This window comes from Schistocerca americana, chromosome X, assembly GCF_021461395.2.
Source record: "Schistocerca americana isolate TAMUIC-IGC-003095 chromosome X, iqSchAmer2.1, whole genome shotgun sequence".
NCBI classification, from domain to species: Eukaryota; Metazoa; Arthropoda; class Insecta; order Orthoptera; family Acrididae; genus Schistocerca; species Schistocerca americana.
In genome coordinates, this window is record NC_060130.1 from 711,197,369 (window position 1) to 711,221,234 (window position 23,866).

The 23,866-nt window shown below is 38.4% G+C and overlaps 1 protein-coding gene across 1 annotated transcript in view; it reads right to left on the minus strand.

The window, feature by feature from the left end:
- Window positions 1-1,349: 1,349 nt before the first annotated feature.
- Window positions 1,350-23,866, minus strand: part of LOC124555123 (aminoacylase-1A-like) — a 112,295-nt gene continuing 89,778 nt past the window's right edge. Inside the window, exons 6-8 of the mRNA XM_047128928.1 lie at window positions 10,553-10,782; window positions 8,140-8,200; window positions 1,350-2,573 (exon numbers count right to left, since the gene is read on the minus strand). Coding sequence (XP_046984884.1) covers window positions 2,418-2,573; window positions 8,140-8,200; window positions 10,553-10,782 — 447 coding nt within the window. The 3' untranslated portion in view covers window positions 1,350-2,417. The remainder of the gene's footprint in view (window positions 2,574-8,139; window positions 8,201-10,552; window positions 10,783-23,866) is intronic.

Consider the following 23,866-nt stretch of genomic DNA (forward strand, 5'->3'; position numbering starts at 1 on the left):
TCTTCAATTATAATTGGGTATTGCTACTGCATATTTCATTTTTTCAGTAAACAAATATTAACTCTTTGCCCATTGCACTATGAAATCAGCATAAGATTTGATTTCATTACTTCTGCTGAAATACCACCAAGACCAGAGGAGTTCCTCCATTTCAGTGAATTATTTTTGTGGTCTCATTAAGAGTTAAGGGGTAGTTAAAACTGATGCCTGCTGGTGGAGCACATAATACTTTTAATTTCCATGTAGCTCCTTTCAATAGGTCATTTATTTTGTCTGCAGCTTCTGTCATAGTTTGGAAGATTCATTCAATTTAATTCCAAGAATTATGATGACAGTGCAGAGTACTAGTTTTGCTTGTAGTGCTCCTTTAAGTTTTGATTCTAGGTAGTTCCCCACAGTATGTAATGTGCTCTTACCTTGGCAGTAGATGCAGTGATCCCACATGTTACTCCCTCTCTTGGTTTCCACTCATTGTCTCTAACCTGTTGTAAAAGGAAAACTGGATTCGTAGTTTTTTAGGAATGTTATGAAAGAACAAAATTTGTTATCTATATGCACTCTTTTAAACTTCTTCCCATGGTCAATCAGTATCCCCTCTCTCCCTAGTGTGACTGTTACAATGATTCAATGAAACTATACTTTTCTCCCTACTTAATTAAATCTGATGGCGGACATTTTTTATTGTTGATGTTAGAATGTCAGAGATGAGTCTAGCTGTATTAAACTATTTCATCTGCTGTGAACACTCATGATACAAGGACCCCACCACTATCCTAATCTTTACCCTGTCAATACAGATTTTTCACCTTTAGTGCTTTTGACAGGTTTATGTCCTGTGTTTGTGGATAGTAATATGTATTGAAATTGTGTAAGTGTGACTTTCCACATTTTGACACTAGTAGTACTGTTCCTGCAGTGATGGTCATGAGCAAACAGCTTATATAGCCAAAGATGGCAAAAATCATGAATTTTATGGGTTCTTGCATTTTTGTAACAGCACCACAATCCCTTCTGGCTGAGCTTCCATCACTAGAAAAGATTTGTCCCTTACTTTACATGCTCTGGAATAATGAAGAAAAGAGACTACTCAATTGTTTACTGATTCTCAATACAGAAAGCTATGTCACTTGTGAACCTGTGCACTACATTCATTAATACTCTTCATTTCAATTTAATCTGCACCAATTTTTTTTTTCATCTTTGACCTACTGTAACATTCTGACATACTTAAGAAATAGGTTTAGTGAGTGAAATAATTTCAAGGATATTCTTAATGTCATAATATTTGTCCCCCTCTCGTGTTTCTGTTTTTAAACCACCACGTTGTGCTGCATAATAAGTTTCTTATGTAACAAGATATGTATCAGTTTATTTACGATATCATTTTCATGCAAGTACATTGTGGATAATTCTTATACATACTTAATTTGAAATTTTGTACAAATATAATTACTGGTTATTGTTACATTTTTAATTAGAACAACCACTCTGTGTTTTAACAGACAACACTCTACATAGGTTTCAGTATACGAGGTTAAAATACAAAAGTAAAATAAAAATATCTAAAAACAATCATGTTTATCTTCTACCATGCAACAATATTGTTAAGCCTACTATTTAAGCAAACTATTGCTTTCACAAATTGCACACATTGAGAAAGTCATATTTTCTTTCTTGAAAGTAACTTGATTACAGTTACAATATCATTGTCACGTACTTTGTGCATGCAGAATGCCAAACATTAGAAGTAGCTGCTTAACTTTTAGCTGTTTCTGTTTTGTGACCACGTGGAAGCAATTTTATTCTTAAAATGGCCTAATGATGCATGTGAAAGAAGTTGCTCTTTAGACAGTTTACACAACTAAAATGTGTGTATACACTTATTTCGATCAAGACAAATCCTATCCTATAACTTAAGTAGTTAACTATTTTGTGTATCCCACTGTGTCTTTAAGACCAGTATTAATGCAATGAGGAAACAAGAAGGTCATTTGTTTTTAAGGATGAAGCAAAACAAAAATTTCATGTCCATGAAGTCACAATTGTTTGGGAATTATGATACCAAGACAGACCTCACAATGATTACATTTTAGAAATGTTGACACATTGAAGAGGGAACAATTTAACAGATAACAATCAGTAACAACGTTTATTTTCATTTTAAAAAGACAAGTATGAATTTTCTCATCAGAAACTGATACTACTCTCCCTCACACAAATTGTTTATATTTATTAATTCTCAATTGAAACCTTGCTTTAAAAATCACCTCAGTAAATAATATTAAATCTTGACTACATGATTACTTAACAGCATAGAGGAGGAGATATATATCAGTTTTCACATATTAATACTTTGTTTTAGTGAAATCATTGGTGTAAATATCTTTTTAAATATCCCAGTAAGTTACATAAATACATTACTGAGGATCTGACAGATTTGCCAGAGCAGGTATTATGTTCTCATATATCTCAATACCTTTCAGGAAAATGCTCTCATTGAGGTATTCATCATGATCATGCAGAAGTACTGGTGTATGATTCATTGGAGAAAATCCCAAAGCTGGTAAGCCAATCTGAAAAGTTACATTAAAATCAATGTGGTTATTAAGATAAGTAATAATCATAGCCCACTTTCAGTTTTACATTTATCAAATATGATTAATATCAGAAGTACAAATAGAAAATTCTCTCATAAATAACAGCAACACAGGCAAATGATTTCTCTCAGTTTAACTGACTAGTAATTGACTGATCAACCGGCAGCTTATTTTGGAATTCATGTGAAGCAGTCACTCGAGTTACATCAGGTGGCACATTCCAGGTTTCATTTATGGAAAGAAGTTTGTATACATTCAATGACCAGTTCTTATACAGGACCTCTAACTTCTCAATAGATTTACTGTGATCTGACCATTTATTGTGGCCAATGAAAAGAACTAATCCACCACTTTCTGTAGGACTAGAATGAAATTCTATAGCGCTACTCTTACAGAAGTGATCCCCACCATGTATTGTATGAACAAGAATAATCAAGAAGAAATTGGCTCTGCAGTTGCTGAGACATCGATGACAATCAGAACATAAAACCCAATTGTGCCTTTATTTACAGGTATGTTATGAGAGGCACTGGCTCCGCTTCTTTCAAAAATATACTTTGGGTGAAGAACCTGGGAGAAACCATATTGGCTTTTGTGATTCCTGTGTTTGGCATGTTTTATATTACAACTTACATCCTATGAATAAATGATGTTTGAAAACATCAGTACATTTAGGATTTCCCAAAAAGTAATTCGTACGAGTACAGTTTATCACAATTAACTATAAGGTAATGACTTATCAGTGTTTAAAGCTTTCAGGTGATCTGTGACACACAAGAAAGTCAGAATTACAATATCATCATTATGGTGTAGTTACTGCAGACTTGGGGATACGAAACTATAAGTCAAAGTTTGCATTCTGCCAACTGCAAAATGTTTTACTATTCATGTTAAATGTCTGAAAGATTCTGGAGCTTCTGTTGTGACTCGCCGATCATTCAAAGCGCCGCCATGCAATTACGCGCGTCCTCTACGTGCGGCGCTGTCTGCCAGCCATGCAGCAGCTGCGCCACCTAAGCGGCCAGCCGAGCAGCGGCCGCTAGACTGGGACACAGTGCTCATTCGAATGCTAACGTGTACACACGTCTTTCTTGTCAACTTACTCTGTGACTTACATGTGTTGTGTCATTCTGAAATATATGTGTTAAACTTGACGTTATAACAGCTTCTCTTATTAATTTAATAGACAGGTGTTCTGTAATATTTGGTGTTACATACATATGAGAGTGCTCTCTCAAGAGTGAGTTGTCATTGTCAGTAATTTACAAATTAAGCATGAAACAGAAATGTGAGCAAATATTCAAAACATGATTACATGGTAAAACAAACTACCACTCAAGATAAAAAAACAAAGACTGGCATGTGAAAAATAAAAGGTGCCAGTCTCATCTGTCTTCTAAGTTCACAAGACATTTTACACACTAGCAGCCTTAGATGACTTTTTCCAAATGGGAAACCTTCGATTGAAGAACATATGCAGATGATATATATTCTGTTACTGGTACATGAATGTTTCTGCTGGTGTTTTTTTTCTCATTGTTTCAAATGCAAAGGAAGAAGTTCATTTTAATGGCAGTGAATTGCAATTTTTCACAGAAACTAGAGCATACTTTGCACAAGCAACATGTTTATTTACCAACAGGGCAGCTTCTCACTTTCAAATAAAGGAAGGACAGCAATAGTTTGCAAAATTGCACTGAATGCACCAACTGAATGTATAATGAGCTGCTGTTTTAATTTGTCTAGTAGAATGACTACTACTGTCATGACAATACTGTGACAACAGACATTTTTCGGTGCCTTGAAGAAAACCAAACCATATCTTTGAAAGCAGTGGAACAACATGACTTTTCATAACATCCATGTAAATAAAGGTAAGTACAACCCATAATACAACAACTGATGATTTGTTGTCTTCTACAGTCAACTTCATTACTAACAGAGGAACCATGACTTCCTTCAATTATATGGTCTTCAGGTAGTGGAGTTTGGAAAGACAAGTTTGCACTAAAGAATTTTAGACAAACATTTTTCTGACTTTCAAAATGTTAAGATTATTGAAGCAAAATGGATCAAGATAAACAAAATCTTCAGTAACATTGCTTGCAAAATTATAAAATAATTTCTTCTTATTTACGTCTTTCTACACATTTGCATGAGATATTATTTATCTTTACATAATGTACCAACATTCCAGATTTAAATGGTTTTATCTGGATATTTTAAACAGTCTCATACAGAATCATAATCTCTGGACACACTACAGGCAGTGATAAAACTGAAGCTATTTATTTATTGTTCAGGTACTTCAGCATTTTTTTTTATTTTTTTTTTTTTTTTTTTTTGCTGTTTCCAAGCCTCTTTCTCCTACTGTCCACTGTGTGTCCACTGTGACTTTCTTCAGTTTGTCATTCCAATGGTCAGGTGGCCTGCCTTGTGATCTTTTTCTTTCTCTGGGGCTCCACTCTAGTTCTGCTTTTGCCCATCTTCCATCATTTCTTCGTGTGATATGTCCTGTCCATTTCCTTTTCCATTTTAGAGCCTTTACACTTTCTGCATATATGATACCTCAGTGGCTTTTATCTGCATAGAAAAATACAAAAGTGAATTACTAATTCAAAGAGCGGTAAAGCAGGGTGATCTTGCAACACCAAAACTATAGCTGTCCTAGCTATCCTTGAGAAAGCTATGACCAAAGTTATTTGAAAAGTCAAAAGAATTACAATATATGGGGAAAAAAGTCACTGGATTAGTGGATGATACAGTAGTCCTAGCCAGCATCACAAGACAACTACACTCCTCTATAACAGATTTATCATATAGTTGTGAGAACTCCTGTTATTGATCTTATGTCTTCATTTCTTTTCCAAATCTTGTTAGTGAGATCTAGGAATTTCCTTTCCCTAGCTCCCTCATCTGCTCATAGTTCACTTTTCAAAAACTCATTTAAATTCCAATTTCATAGCTCTATGTTATTATTGGAAGAACACACTGTTCAAAACCCACCTTTTTTTAAATTGCATATTACATATGGAAACAATTGTGTTTCTTACATCTCTTCTTGGCCATCAATTAACTGTTCAGATAAACATTAATTAACCTTTTTTTAAATAGTTCTGGTTTGTTATTATTTGTATTGTAGTTACCCACTTGTTGTGCATAGTATTTGATTTAGACAGATTTATCTTAAGGCCTTCTTTTTCACAACTATCTGATAAATCCTTTATAGACAATTGCAGTTTCATTGTATCGTTAGCTAGGACTACTGTATCGTCTGCAAATCTAAAATCAGTGAATCTTTTCCCATTCATTTTCATTCCCCTTTCTTTCCAAAAACTTTGTGTCATAGCTTTCTCAAGGGCAGCTATATATAGTTTTGGGGATATAGGATCACTCTGCTTTACTCCTCTTCAAATGATATCATGGATGTTACATACAATGTTTGTGTACTTCATATCTACATTCTGTTCAGCCAGAGCATGCATAATTGCAGTGTGGCTGACAGAACCAAAAACCTTTTCAACGTCTATAAAGGCTATGCATAATGATATTTCATATTCATTGGTTCAACTAACTACCTCATGCAGGGTGATCGCACACTTTTACTTGGGCCCTGAGGATGCTGGGAGCAGAAGACTGGGATCGCCTCATAACATTGGCTGCTAAAACAAACCCTGCCACCTTCTCCCAGAGCACCCAGCTTACAGCCTATAAAAGGAATGAATGTGTAACAGGTTAATGCATTGCAGAAGTGACATGAAAGTTAATAGTGTGTCACTAGCTGGAGCAGGTACAGCCTCTTCACTCATTTTTGTAAATAATATTAAAAATCACTATGTGCAACAGCACCCCAAATCAACAGTATATTCACAATTGCTCCATGTTACGGCGCACAATACTGGTACGTAGCAAATGTTGGCAGTGATTGTACACATTCTGGAGCAGCACAAAGTCAGTCGACTTCCACTGTTCGTAGAGGGGCCAACTGAATGTGAGCAATCAAATCAGTATATAATCAATTGTTATACTCAGTGTGGCATCCAACTTGTTCTACAGTTTGTATATTTCCACAATAGCATTGATGCAATTTATCAAGACTTTAGTCAAAACTTTGTAGATAAAAGGGAGTAAACTTATGGAAGGAAGAAAGGAAAACTAGGGTTTAATGTGCCATCAACAATGAGGTCATTAGAGGTGGAGCACAGGTTCTGACTTATGTTAAGGATGAGGAAGGCAATTCGCCCTGCCATTTTGAAGGAGTCATTCCAGTGTTTGCACAGAGCAATTTAGGAAAGTCACATAAATATAAATCTGGATGGCTGGAGGTGGATTTACCTGCCATCCTCCCGAATGCAAGTCCAGTGTGATAACTACTGCACCTCCTCACTCAGTCAAGTGGAATGATGGGCTGGTAATTCTTGAAATCATGAATACTTGCTTTTTGTGTAGAAGGATTATTCCTGATCAGTTATGCACCCTTTATCAGTGATAATTTCTATTCTTTTTTTACCAGTCAAAAGCTTTAACTTTTTTCCACCCCCTTTTGTTCTCTAGTGCTAATTTTATGGCATATTTGTTTTATCTTTTTATAGCTGTTTTTATTTTCTTCTTTGTACACTTACACAGTTCTGAGTATTCTGTCATGCCAACACTTATTTAAACTTTCACATCTTGTCCTAGCTATAAACTTCCCTGGTAGCTTAGTAAATTTCATTGGTCCCTCTATTCCTCTTGTTGTTTTCATTATCGTTTCAACTAGTTTTTCTTATGCCGACTGTTTGAATCTCATCTGAAGAGAGTTTTGGAATTATCTTCCTTTTTCACTTAAATTAACCATGCTTATAATTTCTTATTTTCACTGATATTAGTTTCCTTCTTTCTTGTTGGATGTTAGTCTAGTTTCACTTTCACCAGTCTGTGGTCACTACCAGTATTAAACTGATTTTAACTGGTACATCTTTGATTGTTCTGTTTTGCTTTAAAAAATATAATATGTTTAATTCAGAGTCTTGTGATTTGAACTCTTACAGTGGCACGAAACACCACTGTAGATTTAGAGTGTACGTTCTGTTACCTACAAGTATGTTCAACTAATAAAACATGAGCAGCTGGAACAGTAAATGGTGTATTGCCTGTAAAGGTATATGCAAGTTTCTCTTCCAGACAGGTATAGTTAGGAACAATAACTGAAAACAGACTGAAAAAATAGATAATTCTTGTCAAGTCAAATTCTTGTAGCTTTGTGAACTTTCAGATTACTGTTGGGCATCATTTCTTGCACTAACTTTGGTTAGACATGATTCTAAACATCCTCTCCTTCCAGAAACTTAATTTTTGAGAGCCTTCAGCAGAATGGTGACTGTCTTTGCTTACCACTATATACAAATTATCAACCCAGCAAAACAAAACACTCTCATTAATAGAGTACACTTGAGTACTTGTGAAGTATTTGGTAACATTCTGTTTAAGAATATATCTGATTAATGGAAATGTTATCCTGCATAATAAGCAGTCAATGCATAACAGAATTTTACTTATTTACCCCTCTAATATATCGGCTGTCTGTGGCTGCAGGAAATATTTGTGGCACCAATTTGAGGTTCCTGAAATAAATAGAACCACACAGTAAATGCAAATTATGCTAAAGACAAGAACTAAACAGCACTCAACTAAATTTAATGGTAATGTTTATTTAACTCTAAATATCAGTACTTTGATGCCAGATTGATCATAAGGATGACAATCACAAGGGTAAATTCAAGTAGATCCCTTAATACAGAGAAAAAAAAAGAAATATTTTGAAATCCAAATGTACACGAAACAATGGAGCTTACAATTTTATACACAAATTCATGAAATATTTTTTCAAACCAACATGCATTCACATCATCTAAATGTGAGTGAAATGTTAATATCACCAGCAAAGAAATATTTTTCTTTTAATGTTTTCTGAAAAATCACTGATTTTCACAAACAACAACACTGGTCATAACAACACACTGAGGAACACACATTTTACTGCATTTTGGATTTGATAAAAGTGATTTTTCATGGTATTTCTTATTTGAGGTTTTTGTTTTCTGTGTCCTTTTTAATTTCAGATTTATTAGAACCTTTTCTTTGCTGTTTCCTACAATCCTAGCTCCTTTGCTAAAATTTTATAGTTAACAATTCCAAAAATTTGAGCTGTTATTGCTATAGTAGGAAAGTTGTGGTAGAGTGTAAATATTTTGGGAATAAAGACCACTCACCAAAAAAAAAAAAAAAAAAAAAAAAAAAAAAAAAAAACTTTCCTACTATAATAATATCAGCCAAAGTCTTTGATATTGTTGGCTGTTATCATGGTATGTATGACATCATTCAGAAAATTTTAGTAGGAAGTACTTTAATCTGTTTCTTTTAAGACTCCAAAGAACTGTTACAAATACCTACTAAAAGTAATTTTTGCTTCATTTACCAAAATTACAGCACTAGTAAGTCAACTACACTACTTTTACAGTAAATATATTATCTATCAGCATTCTAACAATACTGTGCATACTTACCATTCACTATGCTACATTGTATAAAATATCCTTATGTTGCAGTATTCATGTCACTCTTATCTTTGTTACTGCCGGTAAATCTGATAACTGTAGAATGATTTCTGTTATAGAGGTTCTGTTTTATATTGATAGTATTCTCTTTAAAAGTCTGATTCAAGAGTGCTTAAATTTCTTCTGTATTTTGTGTGGGTGGTGCAACTGTTTATAACACTTGTTCTGTCGTCATATGACAATATCAATTTGTCTACTAAAAATGCATTTGCTTGCTGCTGTCTCCAGATATCTGCCTGACATTTATATTGGAGCTTTTATTACATCTTTATATCTGATCCTGACTAGGTTACTTACTACTAATTAAACTTCTCAGATTCCAATCTCCTCATCAGCATAGCACAACAACATAATTAGTTTTAAACATTACTTCTGAATTTTTAGGCTCTGTTACAGTCCAAAATACAATCTGAACTGCTGGTATTGTTTTTGTATTTGATATTCACAGCAAATTAATGAAGACACTGAATTTATACATAGCTATGCATATCTAAGCCTAATGAAACTGATGTGCATCAAACAGGGCCAACCCCAGAAGTTACCCAACAATGACTGATTTTTCTAAACAGCCCCCCCCCCCCCCCCCCTCCATACAAAACCCCCATCCTCGTCAGAGCACACCTCACCTTTAACTTAGGTTTTGTTACAGAAATTTACATTATCCTCACAATCCAGATAATTAGCCCTAGGGTGAAGCATACTTTTGTGGCATAAAACATTCCACCATCATGACCAACAGGTGGTCGCCCAAATATTCCCAGGGTTTATGGCAGCAGAAGGGTGGCAATACTGGGCAGTCCCTAATGCAGGAACTCTTAGTTTTCCAAACATACCCCTTTCCAAGACTAACCAAGTTTTAGATGTATGATACGTAGATCATACACATAAATTAAAAAAAAAAAGTGAAGTAATCTATGGCTAGATAAAGAAATCAATACATGTGCTGCTCCTTTCTAAATTCAAAGTTACACTTTTACCTATGAGAACTGTTTCATATTATCTATACGCAAGTGAAATATAATCAAAAACTCGTTTGTGATATCTAAGTACAGGTATTTTTTTTTCTTTTTCAAAAATTTATTCTAGATTTGCATATTACAGTCTCTTTGCAATACTACAAAAATAAATGCACTTGATATCAATAATAATTCCATGTTGAATTTCCAGATTAATAAGTAAATGTACATGCAATAAATGGAGAACTTCAGTTTTGAGTTTTTAATATGCAGATGTTGCTTGTTAATAAAATAAGAACTCTTCTATAATTTTCAAATATTATGAATGTGTTTCTCAAACATTTTCTCTAGAACATTTTGTTAATAAAATTGATACTGACTTATTATCATGTCACATACTCACATTTTGTCACATTCAGCTTTGAATGCCAACCACCATGGATTTGTATTGTCCAGTTTTGTTGCATCAACTAGTGGACATTTTTGTTCATACTCCACATATATTCCTTCTCCTGCCTCTCTACACCACTTGTTAACCATTTCTTCAAACTCTGTATGTGCAACATCAAGAGCCAATCTTACATCAAACACTACTGTCAACTCAGGTGGGACAACATTTGACTGAACTCCTCCCTGTCACACAAACACATTAGGTAAAAATGGGATACACCATAACAAGTGTTACAAGAAACTTGGTGCATAACAATATCTTAAGAATGTATTCTTTAATATTCTGTACATTCATTTTATCACAATCATCTATTTAGCACCTTTTCCATTTGCTGTAATCACTTAAATTTAAACTAGACCAAATATACTTCTTACAGACTTAAACTCTTCAGATTTACAGGTTTTTACAGTGTTACATAAATTCTGTGTCACCATTTGTTTATTGCACCCATTAAATCTGAATGTGAACTTTTATTGCACCAAATAAAAAGTTTCTGCAGCTTCTACAAAACTATTCAAAACCTCAATTTTATCATAGTGTTTGATCTGCATTTCACACCACAGTAACCTTTTTAGATACATTTATCATGAATATATGTGGGTGACACATTTCAGACTGTGACATTTCCTTTGAATGGGTTGATTCAGTCTGACTGCCAAAAACACATACCTTTTTTTGCAACCAATGTATTTGTGGTAAACATATTTGCTCTTGTACCAAATTTCTCACAATCTATACTGGTAGTCTCTCCAATGTTTTACTCTACTAAAGCCACTAGCCCACTGACAGCCAGAAACTAATCACTCCCTGCCATTTCCCCCTAATGTCTTCCAACTACCAAGTTCCTGGTATCAAATCACCAGATCCAAACTGCAAACATGAGCTACAAGGCTTGGATCTACTGCTCCTATAGAACTGCATCTCAAAGTTGCACACAGAAATGAGATTATATGTATTGTAGTAGTTACAAATTTTCAAACATAATAATTTTCAACAAACTGTCACACACAATTCATTCAGAACAGTTATATTAATAGGACAGTGCTAAAAATTTGACTAAAATGTAATTACTCCTGCTCAACTGAAGGAGTCATAAATCAATCATTATAAAAACTTTTTCATAACTGGAAAGACCTTGTGTTCATGTATGTGAACTGTACAAAACTTTAATTGCTGTACACTCTGATACGACCAATTGTAAAGAAAATTCTGAAATTTCACTAAATGTCCTGATTGTGATCCAGCTAGCACAATAATGCACATGAAAATCTGGCAAGCAATAAGCAGGCTTTCTTTCAAGAGTGATAAGTACCACTGCTTCTGTGGCTTGCTTACTTCCCTGACATATCTCCCATTTAATGTGTATGGATTTGTCTATTTGGTAACTAGTCCATCATTATCCTCCAGTAACCACTAATGCTACATTTTGAACTTGGATATTAACCATGTAGAAGCACACTATCCCACATAGATATTAAAGTCAGCTTTAATTGAATGTGACAATGTTTAACCGATCCTTTTACTGGAGATATAATTTTTCACAAACATTATTGTAGTTTTATATTATTCATTACACTGTTATTATGTATAAATTACGAATTACATGAGCAATATATTACTCTGAATAAATGTTGTGGAAATTTAGTATTTGTTAAGAACCACATCCTCTGATATGTTTAACATAGTGAATTGAATGCTTATGCATTAAAATATATATACACAAGAATAAAGGAAATGCCAGATATTTTATGTGATGTGCTTACCTATAGGTACTATCAGATAAAGCATGAAACAGATCACAAATCACTTTAGTTTGTAACAAACAGCAGGATAAAGTCAAACTATGTCAAAAACAATGCACTATCCTCATGCAGACATTAACTGCTGTATCTTACTTTTGCTATAAAGACCAGTGTGATACTTCACAAAATTAGTTAACACTCCAAGTGTAGGTTACTGATATGCTTTTCTGCAGAGTGCTGATTATTTGTTTAATGTAGTTCCTTGTGACTGCCCAGTCATAATACTGCTTAATCATCAATATAAACGTCCAAAAAATTTACATCAATGCTTTTATGTATTTCAGCTACCTGTTCTATGTCCCATAAGGTCCACTTCAGACGTTTCAGATGACTGACCCATTGGGCTAAATGATTCCAAGCAAAAGAAATGTAGAATGCATACTAGAGCATTGTTTACAATGATAAAAGTGAGGAATGTTTTAAAAAACAAGACAAAAACAACTGTTATAGAACTAATTAACATTAATTCCCACAGGTGACAGTATAAAACTGGATCTGGAAAACATTAACTCAAGCCTTCAAACTGTTAAGAGGCTTAAGATAAAGGTAAGAGATAAAATCCCAAAAACTCATTTCAAGCAAAATAAATTTCCATTTTGATACATTGTGTAGTTTAGATGATGGAGCCTTGTTTAAACTGGGATTTTTTTAAAATTTCCCTGTTTATTTATGAGTGTGATAATGTTGATCAAGTGGAAAAGCTAATAGGCATAGGTGATAAATTATTTAATGTTATAAATGAAATTGGTTTGGAGATAATTGTTCAGAGAAACTCTAAATTGTCAAATGACAACGGTACAGATGCTCACAGTGTTCATAAATGGTGAAAGAGGAAGAACACACACTTTTTAAGATAGTATATCAACATATATACGTATAAAAGTTGAGCTTGAAAGGAGAAGTAAGAGTATATTCTAAAGCAGTTTTCCTCTAATTAGTAAAGAGTTCCTTTTCAACATCACTTTGATTAGATTAGATGTACTTCTCATTCCAACAGATCCATAATAAGATTTTCCAGGATCCAGATTGCATCACAAAAACAAGAATACACAATAAATATTTACAAAAAAAACAAATATGCTGTGCACCTTCCACTTATACTATGTGAAATGGTCATAATGGATGTGGAACAAGTAAAAAAATTTAACAATTTTCATTTAAAATGTAATAAACTTCTTGTCATAACACATGTAAATGTTCAATACACTCAGGTGCATATGATGATTGTTATGTTATTGTAGCCATACATCAAAAAACAGAAAAATCATTTTAGAACGCTTATTTACAATGATCGCATTACTGTACTGAATTTGTACAGAAGTCAGATTGTAGTTCTGCGCACATTATTTGATATTATTAGCAACATACACACATTAGTGTGCACAGAACCACTGTTTGCATTTCACCAGACTTTTGTTTTGTGTTTCAGGAGTCACGTGTAGTGGTTACAGCCCCTAGTTGAGCAATAACTTTCATAACAGCAGCGGCAGCAGCAGCAGCCGCTAATCAGAGCAGTGCGAGTTGACACAGTTTCTCGTAACAAGTGGTTTATTTTAAATTTTGTTAGTGTTATTTAGCATCAGTCCCTATATTTCATACATGTTTGTGTATTTATCAGACACAGTTCCACACTTCCTTAGCTGTATAGTTCATAGAACTGCTGTTTGCATCACGCCTGTGATTTGTGTTTCAAGATCCACTTGTGGTAGTTAGCTCCACCAGTCGAGTGATAACTCTGATAGTAGTAGCAGCTCATCAGGTTTTCAAATCAAACTTAAGTAATATAGAAACGCTTTGAGAATTCAAATAGGAATTCCTGGAGGAAAGGCGGTGTTCTTTTCAGGAAACACTATTAAAGGAATTTAGAGAACTGGCATTTGAAGCTGACTGCCAAATGAGTCTACTGCTGCCGACTTACATCGAGCGTAAGGACTACAAAGATAAGTTACAAGAAATTAGGGCTCATACAGAGGCATACAGACAGTTGTTTTTCCTTCGCCTTGACTGCAAGTGGAACAGGAGAGGAAATGACAAGTAGTGATGCAGGGTACCATCCACCACGCCCTTTATGGTGGCTTGCGGAGTATCTATGTAGATGTAGATATAGATGTACTGTGACTTGACACAAACTCTCATAAAAAGCAACTTACTTTACGTCTCTCTCTCTCTCTCTCTCTCTCTCTCTCTCTCTCTCTCTCTCTCTCTCTCTCTCTCTCTCTCTCTCTGTGTCTGTGTGTCTCTCTCTCTCTCTCTCTCTCTCTCTCTCTCTCTGTGTGTGTCTGTGTGTCTTTATCAGGCCATCTTTAGTATGGATAGGAACTGTGATTGCTGTGATCAGATGCGAACTGAGTTAGTCACCCTTTGCTCACAACTCCAGGCAATGTTGGCTTTTGTCACACAGCTTGAGGCTGCTGCCAATGGGCTTGATGGTGGGGGGCCAGATGGGCAATCCAAAAGACTAGAGTGGCCGCCTCAGGCTTTGATGTTGATCCCTTATCCATGGTCGAGTGGTAGGTCATTCCAATTTGTGGCCGGCAGAGAAAGATTTTCCGAGGGGCCAATCGGAGGGCCTTCCTGGTTCGTCTGACGAACTGGTTTTGGGCGCTGTCTGTGGCTGACAGAATCCGTGAGCCAGATGAAGTTGCTCGCCCTGTTCCAGAGGAATCCTCTCGGCCTGTAAGGTCTTACCACTGATGGGGAATGAGATTAATGGCAGTTAGGAGCTCCAATGTTAGACACATAATGGGGCCTCTTTGGGATATGGCTACAAAGGAGGGGAAGGAATCCAATGGGCACTCTGTGCACATACTGAAAGGAGCAATTACAGATGTGGAATGATTGCTTCCAGATGCCATAAAGAGCACAGAGTGCAGCCAACTGCAGATGGTAGCTAATGTTAGCACTAACGATGTGTGTCGCTTTGGATTGGAAGAGATCCTCTCTGGTTTCTGGTGGCAAGCTGAAGAAGTAAAGTCTTGTGGTCCTTTGGAACAGAGCCGAGTGCAGGGTCTGAATCAGAGGCTCGGGCGGTTCAGTGACCGTGTAGGTTGCAGATTCCTTGACTTGTGCCACAGGATGGGCGGTTTCTGGGTTCCACTAAACAGGACAGAAGTCCACTATATGCAGGAAGCGGCTGCACGGGAAGTGGGGTCTAGGTGGAGGGGACTGAGCGGCTTTTTAGGTTAGAGAGTCTCAGGGAAGTGCAGGAAGGACTTTAATTTCGAACAGTGCAGGACGAACACAGAAAGACGGTACACAATCAGTATTGCAGTCGTAAACTGTCGTAGCTGTGTTGGAAAAGAACCAGAGCTCCAAGTGCTTATAGAGAGCACTGAATCTCAAATTGTTATAGCCACGCAAAGCTGGTTGAAGTCGCAAATAGTTCAATACAAATTTTTACAAAGGATGTAACAACACATCTCAGAAATGACAGATTAAATACCGTCGGTGATAGAGTGTTTATTGCTGTCAGAAGTAGTTTATCTGGTAGTGAAACTTAAGCAGACAGTTCCTGTGATTTATCTTGGGCAGAGCTTATACTTTACAACCAGAACAAATGAATAATTGGTTTCTTTTGCCGACCCTCCCCCCCTCCTCCTCCTCCTCGACCCGTATTGGATGATACACTTGCTGAACAGCTCAAAGCAAATTTAAGTGTCATTTCAAATAGGTACATAACTCATACCATTATAGCTGATGGTGATTTCAATCTATCCTCAATATGTTGGAGAGAATACATGTATAAAGTCGGTGGTAGGCATAAATCGTCGTTCGAAATCTTACTGAATGCCTTCACAGAAAATTTATTTGAACAACTAGTTCAGGAGCCACATCGAAGTGTAAATAGTTGCGAAAACATATCTGATCTCTTAGCAACAAATAATCCTGACCAAATAGGGAGCATCATGACAGATACAGAGATTAGTGACCACAAGGTAGTTGTAGCTAGACTGAATACTGTAACAGCCAAACCCCGCAAAAATAAACGTAAATACATTTTTTTTAAAAAGCAGATAAAAATTCGCTTAACGTTTCCTACTAGACAGTCTCCAGTCCTTCCAATCCGATTATGTAAGCGTCGACTAGATGGTGTTTAAATTCAAAGAAACTGTATCAACGGCAACTGAGAGGTATTCCAAAATAAGAGATGGTAATATTATCCCAAAATAAGAGATGGAAATAAGAGATGGTAAACAGGCCATAACATTATTGCAGAAGCAACGAAAAAAGTTTAAAAGAATGTAAAATCCTAACACTGACGAAGTTTTACAGAAGCTCGAAATTTAGCGCAAACTCAATGCGAGATGCTTTTAATAGTTTCCACAACCAAACTGTCTCGAAATCTGTCAGAAAACCCAAAGAGATTCTGGTCGTATGTAGACTAGCGGCAAGACGCAATCCATACTTTCACTTTGCTTTAGTGACACTGTCATCAATAACGTCACCATTGTCATAGCAGAGTTACACTGTTTTCCGAAATTCCTTCACAAAAGAAGATGAGGTAAATAATCCAGAATTCGAATCAAGAACATCTGCCAACATGAGTAACTTAGAAGATATCCTCGGTGTAGTGAAGCTACTTAAAACACATAAGAAAGGCAACGCTTCCGGTCCGGACTAAACACAAATAATTCTTACTACACATTTTAAGTAAATATAATACTAAATCAACAGGGCCATCCTCTTAAGAACATTATTTGTCTGTTTTACTGACATGTTTATTTACAGATGTGCTGCATTCACATGAATTTCCTCACGTGTTCTGAAAAGTAAGTGTCACAGTTGACATGTGACCATGTTTCATACTTACATATTTCACTTTATATTGTTCGGAATCAAGCGTCGTTCCAACACAGATGGCATTTAGTCACCTCTTTAGTGATGATGGCAGCATTAAGCATAGATCTGTGTCGTCCGCTTTGACCTAAGAATGCCACAACCTGAGCTGAACTGTCTGCCATGTTTTCCCCAAAATATAAGATATTAATATTGTCACGTAGAAGAAGGTGTAATTAGATCAATGACGAACACTAACTTCACTTAACGAAGGTTTATTGAGCACTTGCACATACAAGAGCGCGGCGCGAACTGCCTCCGGCCAGAACACATACGGTATATATACAGCTACAAAACATTCCAGTACAACGAGTCTTGACATTTGTGGATACTTCTAGAATGTCCTCAAACCGAATATAGAAATTAAAATTTTTCAGTTCAGTTGAGTTTTGAACGCACGACACTCCGTGCAAAAGTTTAGTATCATAACCACCATGGTGCTACTCAGCTATTTCTGCGACATTGCTCCCTCCTGAAGAGACCAGCGTCTCGGTGTTGTGTCCTCTTAGTCCGGGCACGAGCCATCGGTCCTGCATATTCTGACTCCCGATGACTAATGCTCACCCTGGCGGTGATCTTCTTAGAACTTCCCTTGCCGCTACGTTCTTCGTCACCTTCCCGCTTGTTGCCTGTCGCTGGAGCTTCGAATTTACCCTGGGTTGCTGGATCCTTCATTCGAAGGGCGTGGACCGTATCTCTGATCTTTCGTCATCTTGTGTCGGGGTCGAAATCTTCAACTTCATAAGTAACATCAAAAACAACTGTCTTACAACCTTATAAGATCCAAAGTAGCGCCCGAGGAGCTTCTCAGAGAGACCGACCTTTCGAAGATCCAGACGACGTCACCAGGCTGGTAGAAAACAGGGCGGTGGCTCGGGTCAAACCTTTGGCGATCGTTTTCTTGAGCCTGCAGTGTGCGGAGTCGAGCTGATTGCCAAGCTTCCTCAGCTCTGGTTAACACTTGGCCGATGTAGTCGTCGTCCACGTCATCTGGATGTAACGGAAACACAGTGTCCATCGTCGTCGTCGCCTCACGCCCATGCACCAGGAAAAATGGCGTAAATCCTGTGATGTCTTGTTTGGCGGTGTTGTTGGCAGACGTCACGAAAGGTAGCACCTTATCCCAGTTGCTCTGCTCAACACTGACGAATATTGACAGAATGTCGGTCAAAGTCTTATTAAGGCGTTCAGTAAGCCATTTAGTTTGCGGATGGTAGGCAGTCGTCATGTGATGAGTAATGTTTCACCGACAGTTTATCTGTCACAAGATTCGATTGAAAAACTTTCCTTCGACCCGTAATTAACGACCTTGGGCCACCGTGTATTAATAAAATGTCTTCTACGATGAATTTGGCTACCTTGGATGCTTCGGCTGTTTCCACGGCTTTTGTAATGGTATAGCGTGTCAGATAATCAGTGGAAACAATAATCCATCTATTGCCACTAGCAGACGTTTGAAATCGCACGAGGAGGTCACTCCCAAGACGCTGGAAAGGCGTTTCGGCTAGTGGAATTGGTATGAGTCGGCCAGGTGGTTTCTGAGGAACTGCCTTTCTCCTCTGCCAGTCTCTAAAGTGGGACACAGTGACGGACACTCCTAAATAAACCTGGCCAGAAATACCTCTTGCGGATTCTATCGTATGTCTTAATAAATCCTAAATGTCCGGCCTCAGGTGTTTCATGGAATTTCTGTAGAACATCTAAGTGCATGTGTTTGGGAACCACTGGTAGCCACCTCTTTCCAAACGGATCAAAAGTTTTCTTGCAAAGTAATCCATTAACTACCTTAAATTGTCCTTTCACATCCTCTGACCGATTTAAGGAAAGCATAATTTGAGATATCTTGGCGTCCTCCTCCTGCTCAGCAGAGAGATCCTGCAGTGCAACGAGACAGTCACTATCTTCATCAAAGTCTTGATGGTCTTGTACACGGTTTCTTGAGAAACAGTCGGCATCTTAGTGTTTTCTTCCACTTTTGTACACTATTGTAATGTCATACTCTTGAAGACGTAGTGCCCACCTGGCGAGTCGTCTTTTCGATCCTTAAGACCTGTCAACCAACAAAGTGAATGATGGTCTGTAACAACTGTGAATGGCCTTCCATAGAGATACTGTCGAAATTTGCACATGGCCCAGATCACAGCAAGACATTCTCTTTCTGTAGCTGAGTAGTTTTTCTCGGCTTTTGTAAGCGTCCTATAAGCATAGGCTATAACCTTCTCTTTTCCATCCTAAATTTGCACCAGAAGAGCACCGATCCCATACCCGCTGCCATCTGTGTGTAGTTCTGTAGGTGCTCTCTCATCATACAGACCAATTACAGGGTCAGTCGTCAGAGTTTTCACAGCACATCGAAAGAATCTTGTTGAGCACCACCCCAGATAAATTTAGCATGGGTTTTTAACAACTCTTGGAGTGGCCTGGCTTTGATACAAAAGTCTTTGATAAAAAGACGGTAATTAGAACATAATCCGAGGAAGCTTCTCACATCTCTAATACTTTTAGGAATAGGAAATTCCGTTATAGATCTCACCTTTTCTGGGTCTGGTCTCACACTTTCGTTTGACACAAGGTGCCCAAGTATTTTGATTTCTTTTGCTCCAAAGAGAAACTTTGTTGGATTAAGTTTCAGTCCGCCTTCTTGGAGACTAATCTTTTTATGTGTTCATCAAATGTCTCTGAGAACACAATAATGTCATCTAAATAACAAAGACACATCATCCACTTCAACTGCCTTAGAAGATTATCCATCATACGTTCAAAAGTTGCTGGTGCATTACACAAACCAAACGGCATTACCTTAAACTCACACAGACCCTCAGGGGTGATGAATGCAGTTTTCTCAGGATCGGCCTCATCTACTTCGATTTGCCAGTATCCCGAGTACATGTCCATGGTTAAGAAAAACTTAGCCCCCTACAGACAATCTACTGTAGCGTCAATTCGTGGAAGAAGGTAAACATCCTTTTTAGTTATCTTATTAAGCTTCCTTAATCAACACAAAAGCGCCAACTGCCATCCTCCTTCCTGACGAGGACCACTGGTGACGACCAAGGGCTCTGCGAAGGCTGAATTATGTCATTCTTCATCATTTTCTCAATCTCGTCCCGAATTATTCGACGTTCCGTTGCTGACACATGGTATGCTCTCTGGCTTATTGGTTGATGGTCACCAGTGTTAATCCGGTGCTTCACCGTCGATTTGTCTAATTTGAAGCATTCAGCAACTCTTGAAGAACGGCAAGTAGCTTCTTCTGTTGTTCGTTAGTGAGATCTGGTGATAGCCGAGCTAGAAGATCTTGTCTCGTAGAGGTAGCGCTAATTTCGCCCACAGATTCGACATGGAAGGTTTCTATGACGCTCAGCTGTTCTTCAATTAACGGCTTAGCGTTTGATATGCACATGCATCTTGGAATGATATGGGGTTCTCGGCGACAGATAACTATCCACAACTCACCGAATCCGTTCTTAAACGAGACGACAGAGGCTGGGATGACCAAGTTATTCTTCAGTGGTGTGCTTCTCTTACATTCCACTACAAAATCCATGGGTTGATGCATGGCATGACACACGACAGTTTCCTTTCTAGCGCTGACTACAGGAATGATCACTTCATCCAGCACACAGTCTCCACACACTCGGATGCGCATCTTCCTGTCCACAGGATCTCACCTCGTTTAGCATAATCTTCGAGCGACCACAATCTGTAATTGCCTGAGAAGCTTTCAAAAAGTCCCATCCGAGAATGACTCATGACTACACTCTTGTAAGACGATGAATTCTAAGGGCTGTGTATGGCCACTTATACCCACATGAGTGATACATCATCCTGTAGGTTTTACATATTTCCCATTAGCCCCCTTCACCAGAGATGTTTTGCTGTCGAGGAATACGGTTTTCTGCAACTGGCGATGGTACTTCTCCTAAATGACTGAATATGATGCTCCAGAGTCCACAAGAGCTTGGACTGGTCGGCCATCCATGAGGACATCGACGTTGTTTCCTACCATTTTTGTAGCGATCGACGGCGGAGGATTTTTCTCTTCGGTGGCCTCACCTCCAAGGAAGGTCACACCTTTTAGTTTTCCAGGTTGCGGCGGCTAGGTGATAGGCTGGAGGTTCTAAACGGCGATGGAGACCTAGATTGAAGTGTTTGGGAGCGTCCTCTCCAGCGGCTAACTTGCGGCGATGGTGACCTGCGTCGTCCTGCACCCACATCTTCTTGTTCATCTTCGTAGTCTGCTAAGATCGGTCTTCTGTCTTCTGGCGTGGGCATCATCAAATATCCGCCGCCTTTCTCGACAATAGCGCACCACATGTCCCGGTCATCCGCAGTGGAAACATACTGGTTGGTTATCCTGGGTCCTCCAGACGTCAGTTTTCCTTGTTGCCGCAACAGGTTCCTCATGTGGCATTCTAGAAACGTAACTTCGCCTGGGTCTTGACTTTTCCATCATTTTAAAGGGAAATGAAGGACAAGAGTTTGGGTTCAATGTCTGTTCCACTTCCTCCCACCATGAGCTCTCGAAGCGTCTCGGATTTTTGCTCGCCCTGCGATCCAAGTGCCTTCTGAACTTCAGCCGGCCGGGGTGGCCGAGCGGTTCTAGGCGCTACAGTCTTGAACCACGTGACCGCTACCGTCGCAGGTTCGAATCCTGCCTCGGGCATGGATGTGTGTGATGTCCTTAGGTTAGTTAGAACTACTTAAACCTAAGTTCTGGGGGACTGATGACCTCAGCAGTTAAGTCCCATAGTGCTCAGAGCCATTTGAACCATTTTTTCTGAACTTCCTCTCTCACAATCTGACGAAGAACACTTGTGAAATCAATTTCTTCCTCCATTACAGACATCGATACGACGTTTGGAAGCCGTTCAAGCTTCTTGCGTGTAATTCTTTTTTGATGTATTGTCTCGATATACTGGCACCATTTTATGAAGTCGTCTGCTGTCGAAATCTCCTTCAGGAGTAGGGCTTGATACATGTCCTCAGCAACACCCTTCATGAGATGTGCAACCTTATCTTCCTCCTCCATTCTAGGGTCCGGTATTTCACACAGCTCCAAGACGTTTTGAATGTACGACGCTGTCGTTTCTCCTGGACGCTGTGCCCTGCACTTTATCTTCAGCCTTGCACTTTTGTCGTCGTGTGTCGCCGAAATACTTGCGCAGTTCCACCTGGAATATATCCCAGCTTGTGAACTTCTCTCCTCATTGCTCTCATACCATTGCTTTGCAGTGCCTTCCAAATAGAAAAATACGTTAGCCAAAGACACGGTGTCATCCCATTTGTTAAATTTGGCTATACGCTCATATATCTTCAGCCACTTGTTTGGATCTTGGCCATCGTCGCCAGAGAACCCGGAAGGATGTCTCATGTGATGGCACACAGTTGCTGTCATCGTAACGTCCTCTTCTTCAATAGATTGCGATCTGTTGAATATGGCTTAAACTCGGGTTTCTCGCCACGTACACGGCGGCTCTGTTGTGGCCTGATGGGAGCCACTGAGTTGTCGATAATCTGCGGTGTCAGAAGTTCCAATACCCAGCGTCTCCACCTGGATAATGTCACGTAGAAGAAGGTGTAAGTAGATGAATGAGGAATACTAAATTCACTTAACGAAGGTTTATTCAGCACTTGCACATACAAGAGCGCGGAGCGAACTGCCTCTGTCCAGAACACATACAGTATACAGGGTGTAAACGGTATAAGGCGCCAAAATTATACAGATGGCACATCTCGTAATGCTTGACAAAAAAGTCTAGTAACATGTTTGCGTATTTCCTACGGTTGTCCCAGAAAAAAACAGTTCGTCTCAGGATAATGTTTTTGGTAAAGTAGATGCTTGGCCGTGCACGTACGTAAGCAATCGGTTCCTGTTATTGCCCGCTGCGCGTATTGACATCGCGAGCATAAATCGTAAACACATAGGCAACTGCGGCCTGAGTGGCTGCGTCATTGTAATACACCGAGCGACGACAGTAGGCGAGTAACCTGTGCAGAGGTTATTGCAACTCTGTTAACTGTTAGGATGGAAACGAGATTTACTATAGCTGAACTATGTGATATGCTTTTAATTTATGGCGAGGCAAAAGGTGTTGCGAGGGCAGCTGTACGAATTTATCGAGAACGCTTCCCACGACGACTTCCTGCACTGAAGACATTTGCTGCTGTGCACCAAAGGTTTGTGTCATTGTAATTCTCTACTTGTATGCGATTAGTATGCATTTACATCTTAATGAAGTGCAGTAGTTATCTGCACCTTTGTAAATTTTCGTCCGTATGCGAAACGTATATTCTGTTCTGATATGCTTTCCGTTTTTGTTGCATCATGACAGAATACAACTGACGAGCACGTATTTAATTTCCTTAGATTGAGAGATACTGGCTCTTTACTGTCCCGCACAGAAGGCAGAGGCCCACAACGCGCCGATCGTACATTGGAAGCTGAGAAAAGAATTCTGGACCGCATCCAGGAGGATCCTTCTCAGAGTACTAGAAGCATCGCCAGCCACGTGGGTATATCGCACACTGTCGTTCTTCGCACTTTGCAATAGGAGCGTCTGCGGCCTTACCACATTCAACGCGTACAAGCATTGGAAGAACAAGATTTCCCTCCACGACGTGAATT